Below are 27,623 nucleotides of genomic sequence, written 5' to 3'. Positions count from 1 at the left end.
CTTGGTCTCAGCGTCAGATTGATCCTGCCGGTTGTTGGAGGAGTTTTCTTGGATTTAAGTTGTATGTTGGTGTGGAGTGGCTGCAGAGACCTATTATCAGATATATTCTACCTCATTGTTGTACTTGGATGAGTACAACTCGCCTTGGTAAATGCAGTTCACATTCAGCGTTTTTCACATCCCAAGGTATCACACTACGGAGCGCATCCTTCTGTTTTTATGTTTTTACTTTTGAATGCTGGCAGTGCTTTCACTCTAATGGTAGCATGAGACAAAGTCTACAACCCACACAAGTGGCTCAGGTAGTGCAGCTAATCCAGGATGGCACATCAATGCGAGCTGTGGCGAGCAGGTTTGCTGTGTCTGTCAGCGTAGTGTCCAGAGCATGGAGGCGCTACCAGGAGACAGGCCAGTACATCAGGAGACACGGAGGAGGTCGTAGGAGGGCAACAACCCAGCATCAGGATCACTACATCCGCCTTCGTGCAAGGAGGAGCACTACCAGAGCCCTGCAAAATGACCTCCAGCAGGCCACAAATGTGCATGTGTCCATTCAAACGGTCAGAAACAGACTCAATGAGGGTGGTATGAGGGCCCAACGTCCACAGGTGGGGGTCATGCTTACATCCACCAACACCAAGCAGGATGTTTGGCATTTGCCAGAGAACACCAAGATTGTAAAATTTGCCACTGGTGCCCTGTGCACTTCACAGATGAAAGCAGGTTCACACTGAGCACATGTGACAGATGTGAAAGTCTGGTGATGCCGTGGAGAACGTTCTGCTGCCTGCAACATCTTCCAATATGACCGGTTTGGCGGCGGGTCAGTAATGGTGTGAGGTGGCATTTCTTTGGGGGCCGCACAGCCCTCCATGTGCTTGCCAGAGGTAGCCTGACTACCATTAGGTATCAAGATGAGATCCTCAGACCCCTTGCGAGACCATATGCTTGTGCGATTTGCCCTGGGTTCCTCCTAATGCAAGACAATGCTAGACCTCATGTGGCTGGAGTGTGTCAGCAGTTTCTGCAAGAGGAAGGCATTGATGCTATTGACTGGCCCGCCCATTCCCCAGACCTGAATCTGATTGAGCACATCTGGGACATCATGTCTCGCTCCATCCACCAACGCCATGTTGCACCACAGACTGTCCAGGAGTTGGTGGATACTTTAGTCAAGGTCTGGGAGGACATCCCTCAGGAGACCATCCGCCACCTCATCAGGAACATGCCCAGGCGTTTTATGGAGGTCATACGAGCACGTGGAGGCCACACACACTACTGAGCCTCATTTTGACTCGTTACATTAAAGTTGGATCAGCCTGTAGTGTGGTTTTCCACTTTGATTTTGAGTGTGACTCCATATCCAGACCTCCATTGGTTGATAAATTTGATTTCCATTGATTATTTTTGTGTGATTTTGTTGTCAGCACATTCAACTATGTAAAGACGAAAGTATCTCATACGATTAGTTCATTCATTCAGATCTAGGATGTGTTATCTTAGTGTTCCCTTAATTTTTTTTGAGTATTTTTTTGGTATATGAATGTGCTTAGGTATGTCTGCCTACAAGAGTGTATGTGTCTAGTTATTGTTATTTGTGTAAGGTAGCACTTTCAAATGTGCAAATTCCTTGCTTAGATACCATACTCATTGACCTTTCACCAGGGCAATATGAAAATTGTATCTTGTGAAAATTGGCACTATGCCTGTGTACATGATAATTGTACTCACACATGACTGCAATGTTTTGGGATAATGCCCTTCATCAGGCTAAGTAAGTAGTTACAGGACAGAATTTGAGATAAAAAAAAACACACAAGGGGGCGCCCCCCGTAGCGATATATTCACTGGCGCGCACCTTCCCCCTTACCAAAGTGATATACCGACCTTTGTAGTAGTGGCTGCACCACAAAGTGCAGCAGTGGTGATGGCAGAGATGATTGTAGGTACTGGCTTCTGTGCTCTAACAAGTATCAGGCTCCCCAGTTGAAGGCCGATGCTTAATCGTAGTGGGTTATTGGAGTAAAAAAGGTTTTGGAGGCGCTGCACAGTTTGTTAGACAACAAGGCAAGACACAAGCAGCACAGGACAACAAATATTTTTATTTTAGTAATAGGGACAACGCGTTTCGGCATTCACCAATGCCTTCCTCAGGTCCACTAGCAGTTCCCAGGATCAGATTGTGCTGCGTGCTGGTCTGGACGTCCTGTCGGAGATCTGTGCTGCCGCAATTCTGTAACAAACCGGCTTTTTTACTCCAGTAACCCACTATAGTTACAGGACATAGAAGCCAGGCACAGTACACGTGTTATCACACCTAGGTGCACACTAATATATTTATCTGTGTGTGAATATTTGTACATGAGGGCATTAGTATGTGTATGTTTATGTGCTGTACTGTATATACAAATGCATGTAAAATCACTTTATCACAGTATAATCCAGTACATGGCGCTGGTTGTGAAATCACTGCCCAACATAAGTACCATGCTTCCAGGATAAACCCCATCCATTTATATCCAAAAAGTTGCCACAGAATAGAACTTTTTTTTTCCATAAAAAGTTGATGTCATGGCAATTGTGTCCTGGTGATTATTTCATTTTCCCGAACCCTCATATCTTGAGAAATGTCAGGATCATTTCTTCCCTGCCCTTTGAACATGTCTGCACTTGTTTTCCTTGGAGAGTAACTATTCTGTCCTTTCCACAAAGATATTATTAAGTATGGTGTCTGGAGGATCAGATGGCATCTCTGTGGATTACTGACAATGTTGATGTAGAGACAGTTCTGAAGGCATTTGCATAAATATAAATAACACTATAGTCAACCATTGCTGCTAGGATAGACTCAACTAAGTGGTCACAAATTTGTCTGCTCCTGTTTATCCGTAGAACTTTACCCAGATCATTCGTTGTACAGCACCATTCTAGTTTGTGGGCAGTGTGTGGTACTTCAAGTAACAGCAGAATATACACTTATATCAGATAGTGTTGAGCGGCATAGGCCATATTCGAATTCGCGAATATTCGCGAATATATGGACGAATATTCGTCATATATTCGCGAATATTCGCATATTCGTTATATCCCCGTTTTATTTTCGCGTATGTGAAAATACGCGCATGCGAAAATTAGCATAAGTGGAAATTCGCATATGCGAACATTAGCATATGCTAATTTTCGCATATGCGAATTTTCGCACGCCAGTCTCACACAGCAGTATTAGAGCCTTCTTTACACCACACAAGCTGGAAGCAGAGAGGGATGATCACTGTGATGTGTACTGTGAAGAAAAAAAAAAAAAAAAAAAAAAACGAATATTCGTAATTACGAATATATAGCGCTATATTCGCGAAATTCGCGAATTCGCGAATATGCGATATTCGCGAATAATATTCGAATTGCGAATATTCGCGAGCAACACTAATATCAGAGAAAGATAAAACACACAGTGTGATATATTCACTTTTTAGCATAGCTATAGGTACTCTGGAGGAAATGAATCAATGGTGGCAAATTGTGGCAATATCATTAGGCGCATAACATAATAAAGATTAATAGTTCACGAGGTTGATAAAAGACAAGAGTTCATCACTGTCAATCTACTGTATATCTCTATTGTGTCCCTACTGTGTTGATCCACAAGAAGGCAAAAAACTCCCCATGAGGCCGATGCAAATTGCCCCATACTAGGGGAAGAATTCCTTCTCGACTCCAAATATGACAATCAGAATAAATCTATGGATCAACATTCTGTCCCTATAAATCTAGTATCCATAACCTGTAATATTATATTGTTCCTGAAAATCATCCAGGCCTCCCTTGAGCTTGTTTGTTGAGTCAGCCATTAACCTGTTAAGGACCAACGATGTAACGTTACATCATGAGTCCGCTCCCGATCTATAACGCGGGTCATAGCGGGTCGGGCCCGGCCTCTAACAACGCCATCCCGTACAGCTGCAGGACACGAGGAGGGTCTCCTACCTTGCCTCCAGGTGTCCGATCGCCAAATGAGCAGTCAAGCGGCATAATCATTGTTCAATGATTTCCTATGAGAAACCATTGATCAATGTAAAAGATCAGTGTGTGCAGTGTTATAGGTCCCTATGGGAGCTATAACATTGCAAAAAAGAAGTGAAAAAAAAGGTGAATAAAGATCATTTAACCCCTTCCTTATTAAAAGTTTGAATCACCCCCCTTTTCCCATTAAAAAAACAAAAAAAAACGTGTAAATAAAAACAAACATATATGGTATCCCCGCGTGCGTAAATATCCGAACTATAAAAATATATTGTTAATTAAACAACACGGTCAAAAGTTCCAAAATAGTGTCTTTTTGGTCACTTTTTTTTTTTTTTTTCCAAATTAAAGGTTTATTTAAAGTTTACCACAGTACAGGTAATAAGCAATAAACAATACAATACTAGAAGCGTCATCACTGGTCAGGTGGAAGGAGTCAATAGTACAAAAAATATGTAAGACGGTCAGGACCCCCCAGTGGGGCTGACCAGTATAATAAACTAAGTCTCATGCATTGTCAAAACTCCGGAGAATAGGATCAATAAATGTCTAGCCGGGCACATTGCCAAGCAGTAATCCTACAACAGCAACAGAGGATCAAATACAATAACCAACAGTGAGACATCGAGTCGAGAGAGGTAAAAGATGAAAGAGGCATAAGAGAAATAGCAGTAGGCGGAAAAGTGAGAAAAGAAGAGGGAGAGAAAAGGAAAGAAGGAAAAGAAATGGAGGGGTAGGAGGGGGAGAAGGGGGGAGAAGGGGGGGAAAGTGATAGGGGAAGCGTACAGCAGGTCAAATATTTTTGGTCACTTTTTATATCATTTAAAAATTAATAAAAAGCGATCAATAAGGCCAATCAATACAAAAATGGTACCGCAAAAAACTTTGATCACAGCGCAAAAAATCAGCCCTCATACCTCCCTATATACGTAAAAATAAAACAGTTATAGGGGTCAGAAAATTACAATTTTAAACGTATATATTTTCCTGCATGTAGTTATGATTTTTTCCAGAAGTACGACAAAATCAAACCTATATAAGTAGGGTATTATTTTAATTGTATGGACCTACAGAATAAAGAGAAGGTGTCATTTTTACTGAAAAATGTACTGTGTAGAAACGGAAGCCCCCAAAATTTACAAAATGGCGTTTTTTTTTCAATTTTGTCTCACAATGATTTTTTTCCCGTTTCGCTGTAGATTTTTGGGTAAAATGACTGACGTCATTACAAAAAAGAATTGGTGGTGCAAAAAATAAGCCATCATATGGATTTTTAGGTGCAAAATTGAAAGAGTTATGATTTTTTTAAAGGTAAGGAGCAAAAAACGAAAATGCAAAAACGGAAAACCCCCTGGTCCTTAAGGGGTTAAAACATCAGGTGACAGAGAGTTTTGTGGTCTAACTGCTCTTACAGTATAAGGCTAAACATAATAGACACATTTGCTTACCTTACATAATGACACACCTTCACCAATACTTTGTCTCAAAAATGGGATCCATGGGGGGGAAGATTTATCAAAATCTGTGTAGAGGAAGAGTGGTGCAGTTGCCCATAGCAACCAATCACATTGCTTCTTTCATTTCTAAAGAGGCCTCTGAAAAATGAAATAAGTAATCTGATTGGTTGCAATGGGCTTTTCCTCTACATAGGTTTTAATAAATCTCCCCCATATATAATAAATTTGGTGTATTTTTGGATCGTCTTAGACATTCACCTTTCTCTTGACACTTTTAATAAAATAAAAATGTTATGAAAGACACGAATCTGTGTATGCCAGGCTCCAATGTCCATTAGAAGAATACAATCCCACACGCAGATATACTGTATAGACAGTGGGGTGAATATACCCAGCAACTAAGGGCATGTGCCTTGGGGACCTCAAGCTAACCTATAAACAAAAGATACGCATGAAATGAGCTTAGGGAGGGCATGTGTGGCTGGAAGACCAAGAGAAAACCTATGGCTGACATTGGGGGGGCAATCTGTGTCTAGCATGGGGGTGTGGAAGCCAATCTATGGCTGTCGTGTCATGTGCTGCAAACAAGAGGGTTATGAAGATAAGTCATGTCATAGCAGGGAACAATATTTGTGGAGGTCTGGGCCATGCAAACGGGCTGGAAAGAAAATGATATTCATTATAATTTTAATAGATTTAATTGCAGTATATTCTGCTACTACGAGCACAATGTGGCAGTATTTTGGCCACTATTGCATTAGTTTTGCAATATATTATTACTAATTATTACTGTGTGTAATTTAGAGGTATATTTTATATGATAAGGACAAATTTTTGTGGGTGCATCAAAAGCTGGACATATGCCTAAGGATTTCTGACATAATACATAATAGTAATAATGATAATATTATCCATCCACTCCCAAATCAACTAATGCCCAATGTGTTTTCATAATCTAGTCTTCCCATAGTCTAGTAAAGTATCCTATTTGTATCAAACACTGTGGGGGAGATTTATCAAAACCTGTGTAGAGGAAGAGTGGTGCAGTTGCCTATAGCAACCAATAAGATTGCTTTTTTTCATTTTTAAAGAGGCCTGTCAAAAATGAAAGAAGTTATCTGATTGGTTGCTATGGGCAACTGCAAAACTCTTCCTCCACAAAGATATTGATAAATCTCCCCCTATATGTGTGCAGAGATTCCATATATATTATATATACACCCACTTGTTAAATAACTACTCAAATCATACCCATCTTTACTTGTCTACCACTGTCTTTCTCAAGCTCATTTGTGGTTTATTTGCATGGTAACCTATACAGAAGGAATGTATTTAAAGGGGTTATCCAATGAATGACAAAGGACATTAACCTTGCATCTATTATTCTACTGTGACCTTTGTATCTCCTGTATGTGTCTCTAATAAACCTTTCTGCCATCCTGCTTGTCCACTTCCCTGCACGCTGTCTATAAACTACAGGTCCCAGCATTCTTTGCTGCCGCTCTGTGCTCACTTCCTCCTAACTGCCGTTTTCTGCCCCAGTCACCTGACCAGCCCCAACACTCGGAATGTTACTAAGCAACCATTACCATCCTGCTTTCATCTGCTGCTGTACTATATAGCAATGATTCACAAAATAGGGGCCTCCATCTGATGCAAAACTATAACTCCCAGCATGCCCAAAAAGTCTATTGCAAAATCTGGAGGGCAAAAGATTGGTGACCACTACACAGTGGTTTCAAAACCATGCACTTCCATCTGTTGCATAAATAAAACACTCAGCATACACTTCAGCTCTCAGTGCATGATGGGAGTTTTAGTTTTGCAACATCTGGAGGGCAATAGTTTTGAGACCACTGTGCAGTGGTCTACAAAATGCACTCCTCCAGATGTTGCAAAACTACAATTCCCAGATAACTGTCAGCATGCTCAGACAGTCCAGGCATGCTGGGAGTTGTAGTTTGGCAACATCTGGCCCTTCACATTTTGCCGAACTACAACTTCCAGCATGCCTGGACTGTCTGAGCATGCTTGGAATTGCAGTTTTGCAAGATCTGAAGGGGCACAGTTTGGAGACCACTAGAGTATGGTTTCCAAAATGAGCCCTTCCAGCTGTTGCATAACTACAATTCTCAGCATGCCCTTCGGCTGTCAGTGCATGCTGGGAGTTGTAGTTAAAAAAAAAAAAACATTAGGTAGGCAACAGTTCCCCCACATTAGAAGCATATTTTTACAGATTCTGCACATTAGTAGTATAGTTTCAAACATCCCCCCTACTATACACCTGGCCTGCGCCGCCCTTCTCTCCGGTGGCATGACGTGTGACCAGACCCGGTGAGCAGCGTGGCACAGCAGGGGACCCTGAACTGTAACAGGGGAGTGGAGGCTGTAGCTGCAAAGAAAAAAAACAGAAAGTTATACTCACCACACTATTGCTGCTCCGGTCAGTGTGACTGCCGCGGCTCACCCGAGTTTCTGCAGCCACTCATCTCCATCCTCTGCGCTAAAGGGCAGTCATCAGTGCCGGGAGCGTAAGGGACCAGACGCGCTGCCTGACGGGTGTTGTTAGGCAGAAGAAGCGGAATTTGTGAATGGAAAATCTGCTTGAAAATTTCCTCCTGAAGAATGACGTTTCTCATTCTTCAGACGGAAATACTCGAGGAACACATTGCAGTCTATTGGAGACTGCGGTGTCTGCGCAGTCCTAGCGCTGACTTATTCAGTTGGCGCTGGCCGCAATCTGAATCTCCGGGTGGAAATTTTCTGCCTGGAGATTCCGCAGTGTGAACCTAGCCTAATAGTTGCCTAATAATTCTGCACACAGATATTCTCCCAAGAAAGCCAAAACCTCACTTTTACTTTCTTAAGGGGTACTCCAGTGGAATTATTTTTTTTTTTAAATCAACTGGTGCCAGAAAGTTTAACAGATTTGTAAATTACTTCTATTTAAATATCTTAATCCTTCCAGTACCTATCAGCTGCTGTATGCTCCAGAGGAAGTTCTTTTCTTTTTGAATTTATTTTCTGTCTGACCACAGTGCTCTCTGCTGACACCTCTGTCCATGTCATGAACTGTCCAGAGAAGGAGAAGTTTGCTATGGGGATTTTTCTAAAATTAAGATCACATGCAAATGACTGATCCCTGAATTGTCAAACTATCTAAAAAGGTTTGTGATCAGGGCACCATAATCTGAGGGGTTGGCCAAAGGTCCTCTTTAAGGTTTGTTAACACTTTGAATGGAGCTTGGAATGTTATAAAGATACATAAGCAAATTTACACATTTAGCATAGAACGCCGGAACTATTTTGAATAGAGAAAAAAAAAAAAGTGATATTATTGATAAGGGTCCATGAGCTGCAACCTGAACGGCATCTGACTCACCTCACTGAGTGCTCCAGCTCCCACATACTGAGAAAAACTGGTCTCAGCAGTGAAGGCCTGCTCCGCCAATCACTGGAGGTGGGGGCCAGATGGTTCAGCAAGGTGAGTTGGGCCCTGTTCAGTCCCCCCCCCCCCCCCTGATCATACACTTAACGCCAATGATGTGGATAGGGGATATGTTTTTATTAATTGAATAAGCCCTTTAAAGGGGTATTCCCATCTTAGCTTTGACTTGAATAGGCCCCACATTACATAATAAAAGACTTACTAATTGCCTTGGTATGTCATACATGAGCCATTGGTGAGCTTATCTGATCTTCATGGCTGTCTGCTCGTTGCCTACGGGTGCTTGCACAGTGCCCAGTCTTCTCTTCCTGGCTGGGTTTACAGGAACGTGCATTATGATGTGTGTGCATTAGCTGCTGGCCCTGTCCATCACCTAACTCCATAGATTAGAATGTGACAGCTACAGGGCAAGTGCATAAGCCCTGGAGCTGTCATATTGGAGGATGAGAGCTGCTGCCTCTTCAATAGTGTCGGCAATGTTATGATATATTGTTACTTATATAATCTACTAATAAGATATTGCACTCGATTAGCAAAGCTTGCTGTGCTATTAGGTTGCACCCTTTGATAGCACCATTTCAGCCTTTTGCATTGCATGGCAGTGCCAGTGACATGCTGCCACTCTGCTTATCTGTCCCATGACATGCCTGTTAGTACAATCTGTGGAAAAGAATTACTGTTAATGCAGCCATACACATTCAATGCTGATCTCCACTAAGACCATGTTCACACGGCAGTAAAATGTGCAAAATGTCCGCCAGGAAAAAATGGGCAGAAATTCCACATATTTGCACGATCCAGACCGCTCGGATTGTCAACAGTGCATCAAAATTCCATTGAAATCAATGGAACTCTGCTGTAGCAGAATGTCCGTGTGGAATATTCCAGTGGAATTCCATCCTGATTTGTATCAGGAGCGCGCACGTTAAGGCACAAGCCGTACTGACGTTACTGAAACAACCCTAGCCTATATTGTCAATCAGTTGCTGGTGTCCTGCTCCACATACATAGTAGTGCAGTTTAAAGAGCACGGCAGGTGGAAGGTAAACACCCTTATGGTGAATATCCCTAACGCCATTTGTTTTTTTTAAACATTTTCAAGTGTCTGTGGTCCCAATCTTTTTATGTTGGTTTATACACTTATGTGAATTATTAATTATAATTTTAACTTGGGGTGCACATTCTTTTGCCTTTTCTTCCCATTTTTTCTCTCTCACTTTTTTTTTGCATTTATTGTTAAAGGGGTACTCCGCTGCTCAGCATTTGGAACAAACTGTTCTGAACGCTGGAATTGGCAGCTAGTGACGTCATAGCCCTGCCCCCTTATGACATCATGCTCCGTCCTTTCAATGCAAGTCTATGGGAGGGGGCATGACAGCCGTCATGCCCCCTCCCATAGACTTGCATTGAGGGGGTGGGGTATCACGTCACGAGCTCCCGGCTCCAGCTTTCGGAACAGTTTGTTCCAAACGCTGAGCAGCGGAGTACCCCTTTAAGCTGTTGTACAATGCAGACTTGTTGTTGAAAAGAAAATGACTGCCAAGTTCCTTCCAGAAACTGTAGAGAGTTAAGGATTGCCTTTACTAACATCCAGGACTTGTAGCAAGATTTATTATGGAGTCAGTTAGTATACACTAGTTTGGAATGTATCATTTATTTGCAAATAATACTTTATTGTAAATTAATAAACACATTTGACTTGTAGGACCGTGAAGTTGTCATATAAAGTTAGCAGCATTGCAAAACAGCAAGGCAGACATGCTGATGTAGGATAGAACTTCTAATATGTCTTCTCCAGGAAAAGCCTAAGCTACAACATAGGCTCTTAAGCACACAATAGTGAACGTAAGTGCCTAGATGTATCTTAGATGTGCTCTCCTACTTCTGCACATCTGTCTCCTTTAGTTCTTAAAAACTTAAAAAGTTGCATCTTTGTCCCATTTACTGCCCTTGGGGGAAGACAAATTCTTATTAAATACAGAACTTTGTGGTGCATTCTTAGTCGGATGGATTCTGGATAACAATCAGGAGATAGTCTTTATCTGAAAAAAAGCAATAGGTGAAAATTAAATATCTTCATGATGTAATGCTGAATAAAATATAAAAAAAGTCACATTAATAACCAACAAGACAATAGACTTCAGTTTGTACAGAGTGTGTCACTTTTGGTGTTATAGTAAAAAGTGTCTGCTGAGGGGTTTACAGTGTGATGGGAATTATTTTCTTTTAACCCCTGTATGTTCTTGGTTATGTAATCCCAAAGAGAAAGAAACAAACACATACCAGGGAATGGAAAGACAAAAAAAATATATAAACAAACCCCATATTCTCTTATGCTCACTTCCTCTTGATCCCGCACACAGCCTGATGGAAGTGCCCCAATAATATCCCCGTATTTACGGCTCACAGCTGATCTTCCTTGCTTTTATAGGACTTGATTTATCTATATTAGTTATCTACAGGTTTTTCTTTAATCCTCACTTTTTCCTATTCTTAGATGACATTTTGGGGCTTCAGAACCATTTACCAGGTTTCCATAGATTTATGGTCTCAACATACAATGGTCGTGACTTGAGGGACCACTGTATATTTATAAAATCACAGGTTTAACATTTCTAGCAGGACTACTCTAGTAGCGTCAAAGTTGTACCCTCATGGATAGGTCAGTTACCAGCCACTTCCAACCTCAAACAAGATGACAGAGTTGGCTTATCAGGAGGGGCAAGGGTACTTTTAAATGTAGGGCTTGCCAATTTATAAGTGTGGGCAGTGAATATGTTACCAGCCTGAATCATATTTTTCCAACTTTGAAAATTCTCTCACCAGCTGCTAAGTCTAAATCTGCATTTGCACATGCGGCCTATGGTGTATATAGGCAAAACTGTGAGAGAGTTTAGAAAAATAATTTTTGAACATGTGGGTGATGTTAATAATCGTAGAGATAAGCCCATTGCCCAACACCTGAATGAAAAGAATGGAGGTAATCTACTAACATTATGCTTCAAAGTAATAAAATCTGATATCAGGAGAGGATTGTCACACAAAAAGAGTCCAGATGGATCTTCAAACTGAATACGGTATACCCGAAGGGGTGAATGAACAATTACATTTTGATAGCTTTCTCTAAGGGGGAGATTTATCAAAACCTGTCCAGAGGAAAAGTTGCTGAGTTGCTCGTTGCAACAAAATCAGATTGCTTCTTTCATTTTTGAAAAGGCCTCTGAAAAATGAAAGAAGCGATCTGATTGGTTGCTATGGGCAACTCAGCAACTTTTCCTCTGGACAGGTTTTGATAAATCTCCCCCTAAATGTGCATTATTTGTGGAGTGGGCATTTATAGACATAGGAATTTAACCATATTGGGTTTACCCCTGATCTGTAGCCCCTCCATTGGAACAATATGGGTCATTATAGGTCATATAACCATGAAGTTTGCACACGCATCATTTTTGTTCTGTATATTTTCTACATAATGGAGTTACTTGCCTGACCTTTAGCATGGCATATATCTGGAGGGTATTTTTTGCTGGTTACCTTACAGTATACCTTGTCTTGACAGATATTTTCTGGTCTTATATAGTGTAGGCCAACCACGTATTTGGTCCACCCCTATAATGCATGGTCTGGTCTTGCTTTAGGCTTATATCATGCTGGCACGATGGTTCAGTATGGGTTTGTTTTTTTATTTTGTTAGCGCATCCTAGTATTGTGCTGGTCCTCACTATTCATGTGCGGCTGCATTCCACCTTGGAACGCACTTCCGCGGCAGGCGCTCAAGGGGGGTGATGCAGTAACCAGTGGGTTTCGGCATCAATGGGAAGGGTGGCCCCTATTTATGACTGCTGGTTAGAATGGACCTAGCATTCCTGACCAATAGGACCATCATCAGTGTTGTGCTAAAGGAACGGATGGATGCTACCATTTTTTGTAATCAGGTGATGCTTATGGTAATTAGTAATGATAAGTCCCCTCTCTGTGATGGATGTAATATTTGTGCCAGATTCTATACACAAACCTAGTTTAGGCTAAACACGTAGGATCACCAAAAAAACAAGGACCATAGTGAACCAATCCATGTAATATAAATCATAGAAAATCTTTATTGATGTACAAAAATATAGATAAAATTACCATAAAAAGCAGAAAGGAGATGGGTACACAGAATACACAGGCAGATAATTGTGAGGTAGATGTAATCATTTAAACATCATGATGCGGGTGGCTGTCTCTCACAAGCTTACGGGGTGAGTATTATATATATATATATATATATATATATATATATATGGTATGATGATAAAGAGTGTGTGATGTGAAAGGAGTGAAAGTTAAAAAAATGAAAATAATGGCGAAAACACTTACCACCACCGAGAATGGGTAGAAACTTTCCTGTTGGGAAGTAGTCTGGCTTGGCTGAAATCCCGATTAGCTTTTCATATTCCTTAACAGGAGCTAAGCTGATACCAGGGAACACTACCTAATAAGGTGGTGTAATGAGCTGCTTTGCATATTCATATATATATATATATATATTATAAATAAAACGCGCCAAAACTAAAATATTCATTCAACCCAAATGGATGAAGAGTTTTCAGTCGATGGATCCATCTGATCTCTAATTGGAGATCTGATCCATCTGATCCCTTTGGGTTGAACGATTATATTACTTTCGCCCCGTTCATCTAAGACTTCGTTGATAGTATATTGTAGCAGGAACACTTTTGTCTACTTTTGTCTAGTGTGTCTGGATTTGGGGGTCATCCACATTTTAAGTGTTTTTAACTGGATGGTTTTGGTATAAGTATTAGTCATCTTTTCATTTCTTTTCTGGTCTGTATTTGTCTATAATAATCATTCCATTCGGTTTTTCATAGGTTATGTTGGCGACCTTCGTTGGGAATAATATATCTATGAACTTCCATTATCATCAATTTCCATATTTTTCCCCCTTTTTATCGCGATATGTGGTTCGGACATTGACATTTTATATATCTTTAATGTATCCACAGGACATATGACCATGCACCTTATTTGTGACCATATCTTTCTGTTTGCCATTATGCAACTACACGACATGATCATGGACTTTAGTTGTCTAAATTTTTGCATGTGATGCACTTTATTCATATTTTACCTATTACATGACCATGGGCAGGTGTAATTTATCTTCCTTTAGTCTTATTTAATGAGTTTTAGGTAAGTACATTTGTGATAGCATATTAATTTATTTTTTCATTCTACCATTATAGTACTTAAACTGTATTTAATCATATTGCATATTAATTGTGTCTGTTAGAGGCAAGTATGCCTAACCTTATATTTTTCTAGATTCATCCTCGGTGGTGGTAAGTGTTTTTACCATTGTTATTTTCCATTTTTTTCACTTTCACATCACACACTCTTATCATCACTGGATTTGTATTTTTTAGTTTTATGTCTAAATGTCTTCAATGTTGTTTTGTATGTCTGGTCCTGTCATGGTTCATGCGTCCCCACTGCATAGCGACACCTGTAGAAGCCGGTGATCGCTATGCAGCGTTGTGCGATCATCTGATTCTCGGTCACATGACCGCTACTTCCGGAAGTGCGAGTGAGACCTTCACCCACATCCCACGCACAGTATATAGTGGCCCCGGGCGGGTCCTGATATATGCGCATAATGGATTCGCCGTGGACACGCGCCTGTCACATCACCCGCCAGTTTCGGCACAAGGGTCATCATAATAGTAAGTCCCACACATGTTGCCCTAACTAGGATTGAATGATTGGTTGCCATACTATTATTTATATATATATATATATATATATATTATACATATATACACATACATACATACACACACACACACACACACACAAACACACAGTAAGCTTGTGAGACACGCCCCCTGACGAAGCATTTCAGCAAAAACATGTTTGGGGTAGAGGTGAGATGTGTTCTGGATAGGATGCATGGTCATTTTTCCATATTTGCACGCTGTTCTACTGTAGTGTGACAATGTATCTGATATGTTTATATGTCACTTATGTATCTTCATTTATTTGTGTGGTAGATAGTTATTCTATTCCATAGCTCTGTGGCTCAGACCTGTTTAGATACCCTAGACATATTTATGGGCCTGATTTGGTCAGTTAATGCCACTTGCTTTTGGTGCTGATACCTACCATGATACATCTCCAGACAGCCACCTGCATCATGTTTAGGCCCCTTTCACACTATGAAAACACTTCCGTTATGAACGCCCGTTAGGAAATCGGCAGTTATGCGGCGGCACAAAATCACTAACGGCCGTTAGAAAACCACATTATAGTCTATGGGATTTTTCTAATAGCTGTTTTAACCCGTTATTGCCAGTTATTAATAACAGCCATTATTTTGTGACGGGCGTATGAACGGGATAGTGCATACACTAATTCTCCCATTACTAATCGCCTGTCACAAAATAACGGTCGGTATTAACGGGGGCGATAACGGGTTAAAAGGCTATTAGACCTTAGAATTAGAATTTTTGGTACAGAATTATTTTTTTTTGGTACATGCAGTAGTTCTTTAACTACAGTAGAATCTTCCAATAGCGGACAATCACGGGGAGAAAAAAAAAGTGTCAGCTATTAAGAGATGTCCCCTATTGGGAAAAAAAAGGCTCAAAAATCTTTCTAAATGACCGAATACTGTACTCGCTCCAGAGTGTAATTACCTATAAAACACGATAAAAAGCATTATTACAGTAGAATCTCTCACTACCCTTTAATCTCCTCTTATTACCCCCTGTACCATTTCGTTCTCCCATGCCATTTTATTCCCCTTGTTGATCCCTCCAATGCCACTTTCCTCCTTTATCCCCTGTGTCACTTTATTCCCACTGTGCCCTGTGCCAAATCATCCCCCTTACACCTTGTGCCACATGACTTTTCCCCTTTCCCCCACCCCCCTGTTATTCTTCTTACCTGGCCATTAGGCTCAGATGATGGGGCTCTAAGCAGGTTTGACATTCTCCTGACGCGTTCTCTGCGCTGCACTCAATGATAGACAACAGTGACAAGTGACACTCTTGACTCTGATCACTCGTCAGTGCCCGCAGCCATAGTGATGTGGCACAAGGGGTAAGAGGGGAAAGAAATGGCACAGGGGGATGTAATGGTACAGGGGGTTGTAAAGATGGAGTGATGAATTTGCACAGGCCCCTTACTGGGGTATTGGCTGTAATCCCCCTGACGGCGGCCCTGTGTACAAGGTATGGGCCAGCACATAAGCCTGGTTGTGTTTTGTCCCCTATTGGGTGTGCCCGCGTCCGCTATTGGGAATGTCCTCTATTCGGAGGGTGCAAATACATAAAGTCTTATGGACTTTGCCGGGGAGGAAAAAAAAAAAAACTGTCCGCTATTGGGAGGTGTCCCTTATTGAGAAGTGTCCGCTAAGGAAGATTTTACTGTAATGGTAGTAATAACCCTCATAAGGGTGGCAATCTTGCTTTGCTAGACAGGGGGATAATGGAGAGGAAGGGACCGCTGAGCCCCCCCCCCCCCCAATCTTACAAGTTCAAGGTTGAGCATCACCTCAGTATACCCTGGTAGTTAGGTGCAAAGCAGCAGAGACAGCCCAGGTCCAAGGCCCACAGTCATCCACACACAAAAAAAAAAAAGAAGTTTGCTGCAGCACACTTGAGTAAATATTCAAGTGGTTTATTCCATTCCAAAGAGCTACGTTTCAGCCACCCATGTGGCCTTTTTAAAGCACGTGCTTGAAAAAGGCCACATGGGTGGTTGAAACGTAGCTCTTTGGAATGGAATAAACCACTTGAATATTTACTCCAATACTCCAGTGTGCTGCAGCAATCGTCTTTTTTGTATGGCTATATATATATACACACACACACACACACACACACACACACACACTTATTTTAGTATGGATTAAATAAAGTTACGTTTTAGAGAGTAATGCATTTTTATACATTTTGTTGATACGAATCATGTTCCAAAATTGTAATTGTCCCTAGTAACGGGGTCCTCAAGTTGTCTGTGGTATGCTCAGTTGCATTGAGGTGAATGGAGCCAAATCGTAATAGCACACACACCCTGAGCTTTATTTTTTTAAATTAGCTCTGTGTGGGACACCTTGGGATTAATTTATTGTCAAGAGACAAGTAACAATTGTAAACACAGACAATCCCTTATGCCTTACCCTAACAGAGTTAAATTACTCAGTAAAGTAGGATGACTCCATCTTTTGTTCGTATTAACCCCTTAAGGACACAGCCCATTTTCACCTCTAGGACGCAGCCCTTTTTTGCACATCTGACCACTGTCACTTTAAACATTAATAACTCTGGAATGCTTTTACTTATCAATCTGATTCCGAGATTGTTTTTTCGTGACATATTCTACTTTAACATAGTGGTAAATTTTTGTGGTAACTTGCATCCTTTCTTGGTGAAAAATCCCAAAATTTGATGAAAAAATTGAAAATTTTGCATTTTTCTAACTTTGAAGCTCTCTGTTTGTAAGGAAAATTGATATTCCAAATATTATTTTTTTTGGATTCACATATACAATATGTCTACTTTATATTTTAATCATAAAATTGACATGTTTTTACTTTTGGAAGACACCAGAGGGCTTCAAAGTTCAGCAGCAATTTTACAATTTTTCACAAAATTTTCAAACTCGCTATTTTTCATGGACCAGTTCAGGTTTGAAGTGGATTTGAAGGGTCTTCATATTAGAAATACCCCATAAATGACCCCATTACAAAAACTGCACCCCCCAAAGTATTCAAAATGACATTCAGTAAGTGTTTTAACCCTTTAGGTGTTTCACGGTAAAAGCAGCAAAGTGAAGGAGAAAATTCAAAATCTTCATTTTTTACACTTGCATGTTCTTGTAGACCCAATTTTTGAATTTTTACAAGGGGTAAAAGGATAAAATTTATACTTGAATTTGTAGCCCAATTTCTCTCGAGTAAGCACATACCTCATATGTCTATGTAAATTGTTCGGCGGGCGCAGTAGAGGGCTCAGAAGCGAAGGAGCGACAAGGGGATTTTGGAGAGTACGTTTTTCTGAAATGGTTTTTTGGGGGCATGTTGCATTTAGGAAGCCCCTATGGTGCCAAAACAGCAAATAAAAAAAACATGGCATACCATTTTGGAAACTAGACCCCTTGAGGAACGTAAAAAGGAATTAAGTGAGCCTTAATACCCCACAGGTGTTTCATGACTTTTGCATATGTAAAAAAAAAAAAAAAAAATTTCACTAAAATGTGTGTTTCCCCCCAAATTTCACATTTTTGCAAGGGTTAATAGCAGAAAATACCCCCCAAAATTTGTAACCCCATCTCTTCTGAGTATGGAGGTACCCCATAAGTTGACCTGAAGTGCATTACGGGCGAACTACAATGCTCAGAAGAGAAGGAGTCATATTTGGCTTTTTGAGAGCAAATTTTGCTCGGGGGGCATGTCGCATTTAGGAAGCCCCTATGGTGCCAGGACAGCAAAAAAAAACGACATGGCATACCATTTTGGAAACTAGACTCCTTGAGGAACGTAACAAGGGATAAAGTGAACCTTAATACCCCACAGGTGTTTCACGACTTTTGCATATGTAAAAAAAATAATTTTTTTTTTACCAAAAATGCTTGGTTTAGCAAAAATTTAACATTTTTAAAAAAGGTAATAGCAGAAAATACCCCCCAACATTTGAAGCCCAATTTCTCCTGATTCAGAAGACACCCAATATGGGGATGAAAAGTGCTCTTCTGGCGCACTACAGGTCTCAGAAGAGAAGGAGTCTCATTTGGCTTTTTGGAAGCAAATTTTGCTCTGGGGGCATGCCGCATTTAGGAAGCACCTATGGTGCCAGGACAGAAAAAAAAAAAACACATGGCATACTATTTTGGAAACTAGACCCCTTGGGGAACGTAACAAGGGGTAAAGTGAACCTTAATACCCCACAGGTGTTTCACGACTTTTGCATATGTAAAAAAAAAAATATTTTTTTTACACTAAAATGCTTGTTTTCCCCCAAATTTTACATTTTTACAAGGGATAATAGCAGAAAATACCCCCCAAAATTTGTAACCCCATCTCTTCTGAGTATGGAAATACCCAATAAGTGGACGTGAAGTGCACTGGGGGCGAACTACAATGCTCAGAAGAGAAGGAGCATCATTGAGCTTTTGGAGAGAGAATTTGGCCATGTGCATTTCCAAAGCCCCCCGTGGTGCCAGAACAGTGGACCCCCCACATGTGACCCCATTTTTAAAACTACACCCCTCACGGAAGGTAATAAGGGGTGCAGGGAGAATTTACACCCCACTGGCATTTGACGTATCTTTGGAACAGTGGGCTGTGTAAATTAAAAATTTTATTTTTCATTTTCACAGACCCCTGTTTCAAAGATCTGTCAGACACCTGTTGGGTGTTAGGGCTCACTATACCCCTTGTTACATTCCGTGAGGGGTGTAGTTTCCAAAATGGGGTCACATGTGGGTATTTATTGTTTTGCACTTATGTCAGAACCACTGTAAAATCAGCCACCCCTGTGCAAATCACCAATTTAGACCTCAAATTTACATGGTGCACTCTCCCTTCTGAGCCTTGTTGTGCGTCCCCAGAACACTTTGCGCCCACATATGGGGTATCTCCGTCCTCAGGAGAAAATGTGTTACAAACTTTGGAGGCTTTTTTTCTTTTACCGCTTGTGAAATTTTAAAGTATGGGGCAACACCAGTATGTTAGTGTACAAAAATGTTTTTTTTTTTACACTAACATGCTGGTGTAGACCCCAACTTTACCTTTTCATAAGGGGTAAAAGGAGAAAAAGCCCCCCAAAATTTGTTAGGCAATTTCTCCCGAGTACGGCGATACCCCATATGTGGCCCTAAACTGTTGCCTTGAAATACGCCAGGGCTCCAAAGTGAGAGCGCCATGTGCATTTGAGGCCCAAATTAGGGATTTGCATAGGGGTGGACATAGGGGTATTCTAAGCCAGTGATTCCCAAACAGGGTGCCTCCAGCTGTTGCTAAACTCCCAGCATGCTTGGACAGTCAATGGCTGTCCGGAAATGCTGGGAGTTTTTGTTTTGCAACAGCTGGAGGTTCCGTTTTGGAAACACTGCAGTAGGATACGTTTTTCATTTTTATTGGGGGGGAAGGGGGGGGTGGTAGGGGGGGGGGCAGTGTACGTGTGTATATGTAGTGTTTTACTCTTTATTTTATGTTAGTGTAGTGTAGTGTTTTTAGGTTACATTCACACTGACGGCGGATTACACTGAGTCTCCCGCTAGGAGTTTGAGCTGCGGCTGCTGCAGCTCAAACCTGAAGCAGGGAATTCACTGTAATCCGCCGCCAGTGTGAATGTAACCTGTACATTCACATGGGAGGGGGGGGGGGGGCAAAACTACAACTCCCAGCATGCACTGACAGAACGTGCATGCTGGGAGTTGTAGTTTTGCAACAGCTGGAGGCACACTGGAAAATACTGAGTTGGGTAATAGAACCTATTACCTAACTCGGTATTTCCCAACCAGTGTGCCTCCAGCTGTTGCAGAACTACAACTCTCAGCATGTACTGATTGCCAAAGAGAATGCTGGGAGATGTAGTTATGCAACAGCTGGATGCACGCAAGTACAACTCCCAGCATGCCGAGACAGCCATTTGCTGTTCCTGAATGCTGGGAGTTGTAGTTTTGCAAGATTTAGAGGGGTTCAGGCTGGAGATCACTGACAGTGGTCTCTAAACTGTGGCCCTCCAGATGTTGCAAAACTACAAATCTCAGCATGCTAAGACAGCAAACTGCTGTCTGAGCATGCTGGGAGTTGTAGTTTTGTAATATCTGGAGGGCTACAGTTTAGAGACCACTGTCAGTGATCTCTAGCCTGAACCCCTCTAAATCTTGCAAAACTACAACTCCCAGCATGCCAACACAGCAAACAGCTGTCAAGGCATGGTGGGAGTTGTAGTTTTGCAACATCTGGAGGGCGACAGTTTAGAGACCACTCTCTAAACTGTCGCCCTGCAGATGTTGCTAGGCAACAGACTCTGGACACGCGGCGTCATACTTACCTCCACCGCCGCCGTGATCACAGCCGCCGCCGCGTAAGTGATCGCCGCCGCCGCCGCTACTGCACGGTTCCCCCCGCTGTGCCCGGACACCGATGGGCGGGCATAGCGCGGGGAACCGAACTTTAACCCCCCCGCCCCCAGTCTTCTATTGGTCGGCCGCTCCGCCGATCAATAGCAGGGATAGGAGGGGTGGCAACCCTGCCACCTCACTCCTATCTCTTCAAGGGGGATCGAGGGTGTCTTGGACACCCCCGATCCCCCTTATTTTATCGCGGCGACGCGATTGATGGGCAGGGGGAGAGCGCTCCCCCTGCAAACACTATAGATGCCGTGATCAGAACTGATCACGGCATCTATGGGGTTAATGCTGCCGGGACCGGCGCGATCGCGGCCCCGGCAGCTGCGGTGGGACTCCGGCTGTGATTGACAGCTGAGTCCCACCCGCGATCTCCTGCACTGCCCGCGGCAGAGCAGGAGATCGCTTGGACGTATGCATACGTCCATTTGCGCGAACGTGTAATTCGCCTGGACGTATGCATACGTCCAATAGCGGGAAGGGGTTAAAGAGAAACTGACAGCTTGTTCACCCAAACTAAGTCCAATTTATTGGGTTATAGTGCACGCGAACAGGGGTTACTCTCATTGGTGAAGTACTTGCAGAGTTTTTGCTGTTTATATCTTCTTTCCTATTGTGCAGCTTTGAGGAATGGAGGCGAGAAGACGGCTCGATAAGCTCCCTTGCCTCCTCAATATTCACTGCCCGGCCCGCCCACATTATGAATATGCAAATAGTGTAACGAGTACACTATTGGACTCCATTACACAGCGCTGCACAATAAGAAAGAAGATCTAAATGGCCGCAACTCAATAAGTACTTCATCAATGAATGTGAGGAACCCCTCTCTTTAAAGCTTTTCGCCCGCACTATAACCCAATATGTTGAGTAAGTACTGGTGAACAAGCTGTCAGTTTCTCTTTAACCCCTTAACGACGCAGGACGTATATTTACATCCTGTGCCGGCTCCCGCGATATGAAGCGGGATCGCGCCGCGATCCCGCATCATATCGCGTCGGTCCCGGCGCTCATCAACGGCCGGGACCCGCGGCTAATACCACACATCGCCGATCGCGGCGATGTGCGGTATTAACCCTTTAGAAGCGGCTAAAGTGAAAGTGACCCAGCTGCTCAGTCGGGCTGTTCGGGACCGCCGTGGTGAAATCGCGGCATCCCGAACAGCTGACAGGACACCGGGAGGGCCCTTACCTGCCTCCTCGGTGACCGATCGGCGAATGACTGCTCCGTGCCTGAGATCCAGGCAGAAGCAGTCAAGCGCCGATAACACTGATCACAGGCGTGTTAATACACCCCAGTGATCACCATAGGAGACCTATAACACTGCAAAAAAAATGTAAAAAAAAAAGTGTTAATAAAGGTCATTTAACCCCTTCCCTAATAAAAGTTTGAATCACCCCCCTTTTCCAATAAAAAAAATAAAACAGTGTAAAAAATAAATAAAAATAAACATATGTGGTATCGCCGCGTGCGTAAATGTCCGAACTATAAAAATATATAATTAATTAAACCGCACGGTCAATGGCATACGCGCAAAAAAATTCCATAGTCAAAAAAAAAGCGCATTTTTGGTCACTTTTTATACCATTAAAAAATGAATAAAAAGTGATCAAAAAGTCTGCTTAAAACAAAAACTTCAGATCACGGCACAAAAAATGAGCCCTCATACCACCCTGTACGTGGAAAAATAAAAAAGTAATAGGGGTCAGAGGATGACATTTTTAAACGTATAAATTTTCCTGCATGTAGTTATGATTTTTTCCAGAAGTGCGACAAAATCAAACCTATATAAGTAGGGTATCATTTTAACCGTATGGACCTACAGAATTATGATAAGGTGTAATTTTCACCGAAATATGCACTGCGTAGAAACGGAAGCTCCCAAAAGTTACAAAATGGCATTTTTTCTTCGATTTTGTCGCACAATGATTTTTTTTTTCTGTTTCGCCGTGCATTTTTGGGTAAAATGACTAATGTCACTGCAAAGTAGAATTGGCGACACAAAAAATAAGCCATAATATGGATTTTTAGGTGGAAAATTGAAAGGGTTATGATTTTTAAAATGTAAGGAGGAAAAAACGAAAGTGCAAAAACGGAAAAACCCTGAGTCCTTAAGGGGTTAAGATCTATAATGGCCCTGAATAAAGCACACTTGGGGAGATTTATCAAAACTTGTGCAGAGGAAAAGTTGACCAGTTGCCCATAGCAACCAATCAGATTGCTTCTTACATTTTTCAGAGGTCTTTTTAAAAATGAAAGAAGCAATCTGATTCGTTGTTTTGGGCAACTTTTCCTCTGCACAGGTTTTGATAATTCTCCCCTATTGTTAGTGTTCTGGTTTTGATAACCCTTTTGAAAACCAGTGCACAGTACAACACGAAAAACAGATGTAAAATACTGTAGTACCTGGAGCAACCATTATCTCATGCTTCTTGGAACGGATCCTGAGGAATGTCAGATCATTTTGAGGGTCCAGATCACGTACTGTGCTTCTAGCTTTCATAGAGAGCTGGTGAAGGAGCGCAGCATACTGTACTGTGGTGGAGTTATCTAGAGTGGTTCTGATAGGAATGCCTGAAAATCAATACATGTACGTATGAAAAGAATGCATTACAGTAAAACTAGTATTGGAAAGAATGTTATCACAAATAGTCAATGACCGGGAGTCATATACTGTACATAGACATACAGTGGTGTTACCTCTAGAGAACAGATTCCACCTATAAGTGAGAAAAAATATGTTCTTCTTAGGAGCTGTTAGATCACTGCAGCAGGCAGACAATAAGAACTTCCATAGACATCAAAACAGAAAGGAACATATATAACAGAAGTATACCTGCTGAATATTAGAACCCAAGTAGACAGACAATAGGATCTTTTTTTAACCACTTTCTCACAGAAACATGAAACAGTGGAAATGATAAATATGGAAACACCAAAATTGGACAAAGTCAGAGCTCTTAGGTAAACCATGCCAAACATGCATATTTACACCAATAATATGTAATAAAGTTATAAACCAACCAAGAAACCATACAAAGGACATTGATTTTTAATTTTCATGATTTTACTATTACTGACTTTTTAAAAGTTTTTTTCATGTGAAACACGTCATTAATATGCTTTTCCTGTGAAGCGCCATTCATACCAGGTAACCTGTCAATCAGGTTTTTTAGTACACGCCTTTTTGTGTTAAATAGTGAATCCGTTACCTATGTCTGTTAAAGCCATTTTTCATTGAGAAAGGGATGTGCGGTCCCGAAACGCGTCTGATACTGGCTAAATAAAATGATATTTGTACTGGCAAATAAATGATATTGCTTATGCATCTATAACTCCTCATCCTTTCTGCGCCTATTGAAGTCCTTTGGGAGTATTTGGAGGTTGCTGTTATCATTACACCTATGTGGTGGCGGGACTGGCTGCATTTTGGAAACTTCTAACAGTGTGGTGCCTGGTACACTAGCACAACTTACCGGGTAAGCGCTTCCAGTAAACCACTGTAAATATCAACTTGCCCGGTTAATGCAATATGGAGCGCTTCTCTTTCTTTTTTACTGGCTATATAAAGAAATCTTTACACAATAATATATTTGTATTGATTTACATCCAAGCGGATTGTGTCTCATCATCCCGGCATTTTTTCAGATAGCACTGCTAACCCCTCATCTATCTACAAACAACTTAAAATGTTAGGAACCAGCAGCAAATTGCTAAGTTTATTTACTATCTGGGTATTGGGATTTGTCCAGCATTGGCTGATACCTACTTTATAAGACTAGGGCTAAACAAATGACTTATCGTTGTGCAACTTTTTAAATATAATACTAAAAAAGCAGTGTCAGAACTAGAAGGGACAGTGGCTTGTCTAATAATATGGCATTGGCCTTCCTACTGAAAATGACAGGTGACGGCACTAGAGCTTCAGTAACATGGAGATCGATGTTGTCACCTGACAAGTGTAGTATCTGGATTGTAACACCACAAAGACACTAATTTCCAAAAAAGATAATAATGGGATAAAATAGATATAGTCATGAATCTAGGTTGTAAGGAATCATCATCATATCTTACCTTCAGCGTTTACTACTATTGTCCCAATCACTCCTTTCTGGGACTGAATCCTCTTCAGGGTTTCTTCTACTTCAGACTTTAAATTAAGCATAAATAAGATAATCAGTCTATGTATGTGAGTCTATGGCAAACTTAAAATGGGCACTGTCATGAAACTTTATGTTCACAAAAAATATGTTATAGTACATATATATATATAAAAAAAAAAAAAAAACATATTTCATTTTTGAAAAATTAGTTTAAAATACTTTCTTTTTTCTTTGAAAATACGGCCATTAGGGTCTCACTCCTGGTGGCATGCTGCAAAGCGGCTGACGTCACAGCTGAGTTTGGACTGATTCAGGCCAGGCATCAGTCCGAATTCAGTCAGCCAGCGCTCGCTCCCTGCCAGTCAACCAGAGAGGCATGAGCGAGCTCTGTGAACGTTGGGGCAGTGCGCATTGGCTCCCTGGCCTCGCTCGATGCCCCCCCTGGTACGTACAGGCTGGCGGCAGTGCGTACTGAATCTCAAGGGTAAGTCTGATCTGAGGTCTTTTATGAAAGAAAATATAATTATATTTACAAGATAATTGCATTTTGGAAGGAGGAGGTAAGGGCAGAAGTCGGCCCCCAGCAGGCATCAGTGACGTCGCACCTGCTGGGGAAGTCGGCCTGCTGCTTGGGGCTTAGTGAGCAGCATTACAGCTCTAAAAATTCACTTCTTAAGTTGGTAAAACATTTTTAAAAAGGCATGGAGGGGGTTTAGGGATAAATGGGCAATAGGTAGGGAAATGTAAAAAATAAAAATGATGGTGGGAGCTACTCTTTAATAGTATGTTAGTTTACTTTTCTGCATTGAATAAAAGATTTCCAGTTTCACAACCAACATATGCAATATAATGCTGCCAGGCCTTCATGCACTGGCTCAAGGAGGTGCATAACAACAATATATCCTGATCCCATAGAGATGGAAGCAGCAGCATTATAGATACAGAGCTGGGTGGGGAGGGGTCTGGGAGCTAGCAGGAGTGATGTGATAGGTGATGATCTCATCCTGTAAATCACAGGTAAGGTGACAAGGACTGACCACTCTGATACCCCAGAAAATCAGTGTTTAATGTAAGACTAGTGATTACATGACCCAGTTACAATAATAAAATGCATGGATGCAGCTCAATAAATGACGGTGCTGTAGGACTAGAGATGGTGCTAGTGCACGAAATGGGCAAATAAATTCCAAAACACCTGAATTCCCTCTTTAATGGGAATTTTCAGTTAACATTTCTACACACATCACATTTCGATGTCAAACCCTGAATAATATAAATGGATGAGTGGTGTTACAAAGGCGCTGCTCATCTCTTACTGTTCAAACAGATTGGTGCAAATCACTGCTGACATGAAAAAATAAATAAAAGCTTACTTCCCTACCCTGATCGCCTGCTAAGGGTGCCCGATCCTTACTGATCCTAACTTCCTCTGACTGGTCGACCCTGCAGGAACTGCCTGCTCTGCCAGGAGATTTATCAAAACCTGTGTAGAAAAAGAGTTGTGCAGTTACCCATAGCAACCAATCAGATTACTTCTTCCATTTTTTAGAGGCCTTTTTAAAAACAAAAGAAGCGATCTGATTGGTTGCTATGGGCAACTGCACCACTCTTCCTCTGTACGGGTTTTGATAATTCTCCCCCATAGTGGTCTTACCTGTCTTAACCTTGCTGCATGCATTGCCACCATTTAGGTCCTCCCTGCACGATGTGCCCTGCGCAATACCCTGGCATCCTACTGCCAATCACTGGCCTCTGCGGTAGTCGGCAAGAGCCCAGTGATTGGCTGTGGTGTGTTCCATCACGTCACCGCTACAGCGATGTAAACAAAGGCGCTGGATGCAGCAAGGCTAATACTGGTGGGTATAGTGTATGCTTTTTATTTCGACACAGTAACAGGATTTTTTTTTTTTATTTAAACAATTCGGACACTCCAAGATGTTCTTCAGCAGCTTCAGTTTGTATCATACACTACTGTACCACAGATGCTGCAGAACATCTTTCTTTATATAAAAGCCACATATCAATGAAAGGACAGTGGACAGCTTGGGTGTGTATTATAATGGATTACACAAAATCTATTATGTAAAATATGGTTTCTTAACCAGGGTGAAAGGCTGTCCGGGCATGCTGGGAGTTGTAGTTTTGCACCCTTGTTGGGAAACATTGATCTAGATCATGTATACACAGACCTATGACCGGCCGGTCATAGGAGAAATAGAAACGAATCACCCATCCCCCGGTTTAGTTATCCCTCAGGAGACCCGCACTCACCATCTTGCTTCCTCCGCTGTAGACAACTGAAAACAAACCGTCGCTTCCCCGGTTACTATGGTCACGCACCGGACATGACGTAAGGATGGGCAGTGGTTAAGGCGCGGTCTTTTCTCCACGAGGGAATCACGTGGCGCGCCTGGCTGGATTTAGTGATTTGCTGCCCCTGCTGGTCACTATGGCGCG

General features: G+C 41.8%; 1 protein-coding gene across 2 annotated transcripts; it reads right to left on the bottom strand.

Moving 5' to 3' along the window:
* Window positions 1–10,563: 10,563 nt before the first annotated feature.
* DYNLRB2 (dynein light chain roadblock-type 2) lies at window positions 10,564–27,518 on the bottom strand. Of its 2 annotated transcripts, none has more exons than XM_056526135.1 (4): window positions 27,438–27,514; window positions 25,138–25,213; window positions 23,470–23,637; window positions 10,564–10,967 (listed from the first exon to the last, which is right to left on the bottom strand). In XM_056526135.1, exons 1-4 carry the CDS (start codon window positions 27,438–27,440, stop codon window positions 10,924–10,926), a joined length of 291 nt encoding a protein of 96 aa, XP_056382110.1. In that variant the 5' UTR covers window positions 27,441–27,514; the 3' UTR covers window positions 10,564–10,923. The 2 variants fall into 2 exon arrangements, with proteins under 2 accessions (XP_056382110.1, XP_056382113.1); XM_056526138.1 differs by lacking the exon at window positions 10,564–10,967 and adding an exon at window positions 13,287–13,402 and having other exon boundaries at window positions 27,438–27,518.
* Window positions 27,519–27,623: the final 105 nt, after the last annotated feature.

This window comes from Hyla sarda, chromosome 6 (genome assembly GCF_029499605.1).
Source record: "Hyla sarda isolate aHylSar1 chromosome 6, aHylSar1.hap1, whole genome shotgun sequence".
Lineage (NCBI taxonomy): Eukaryota > Metazoa > Chordata > Amphibia > Anura > Hylidae > Hyla > Hyla sarda.
The sequence above is the reverse complement of the archived record's forward strand: the minus strand, read 5'-3'. Positions and strand labels throughout refer to the sequence as shown.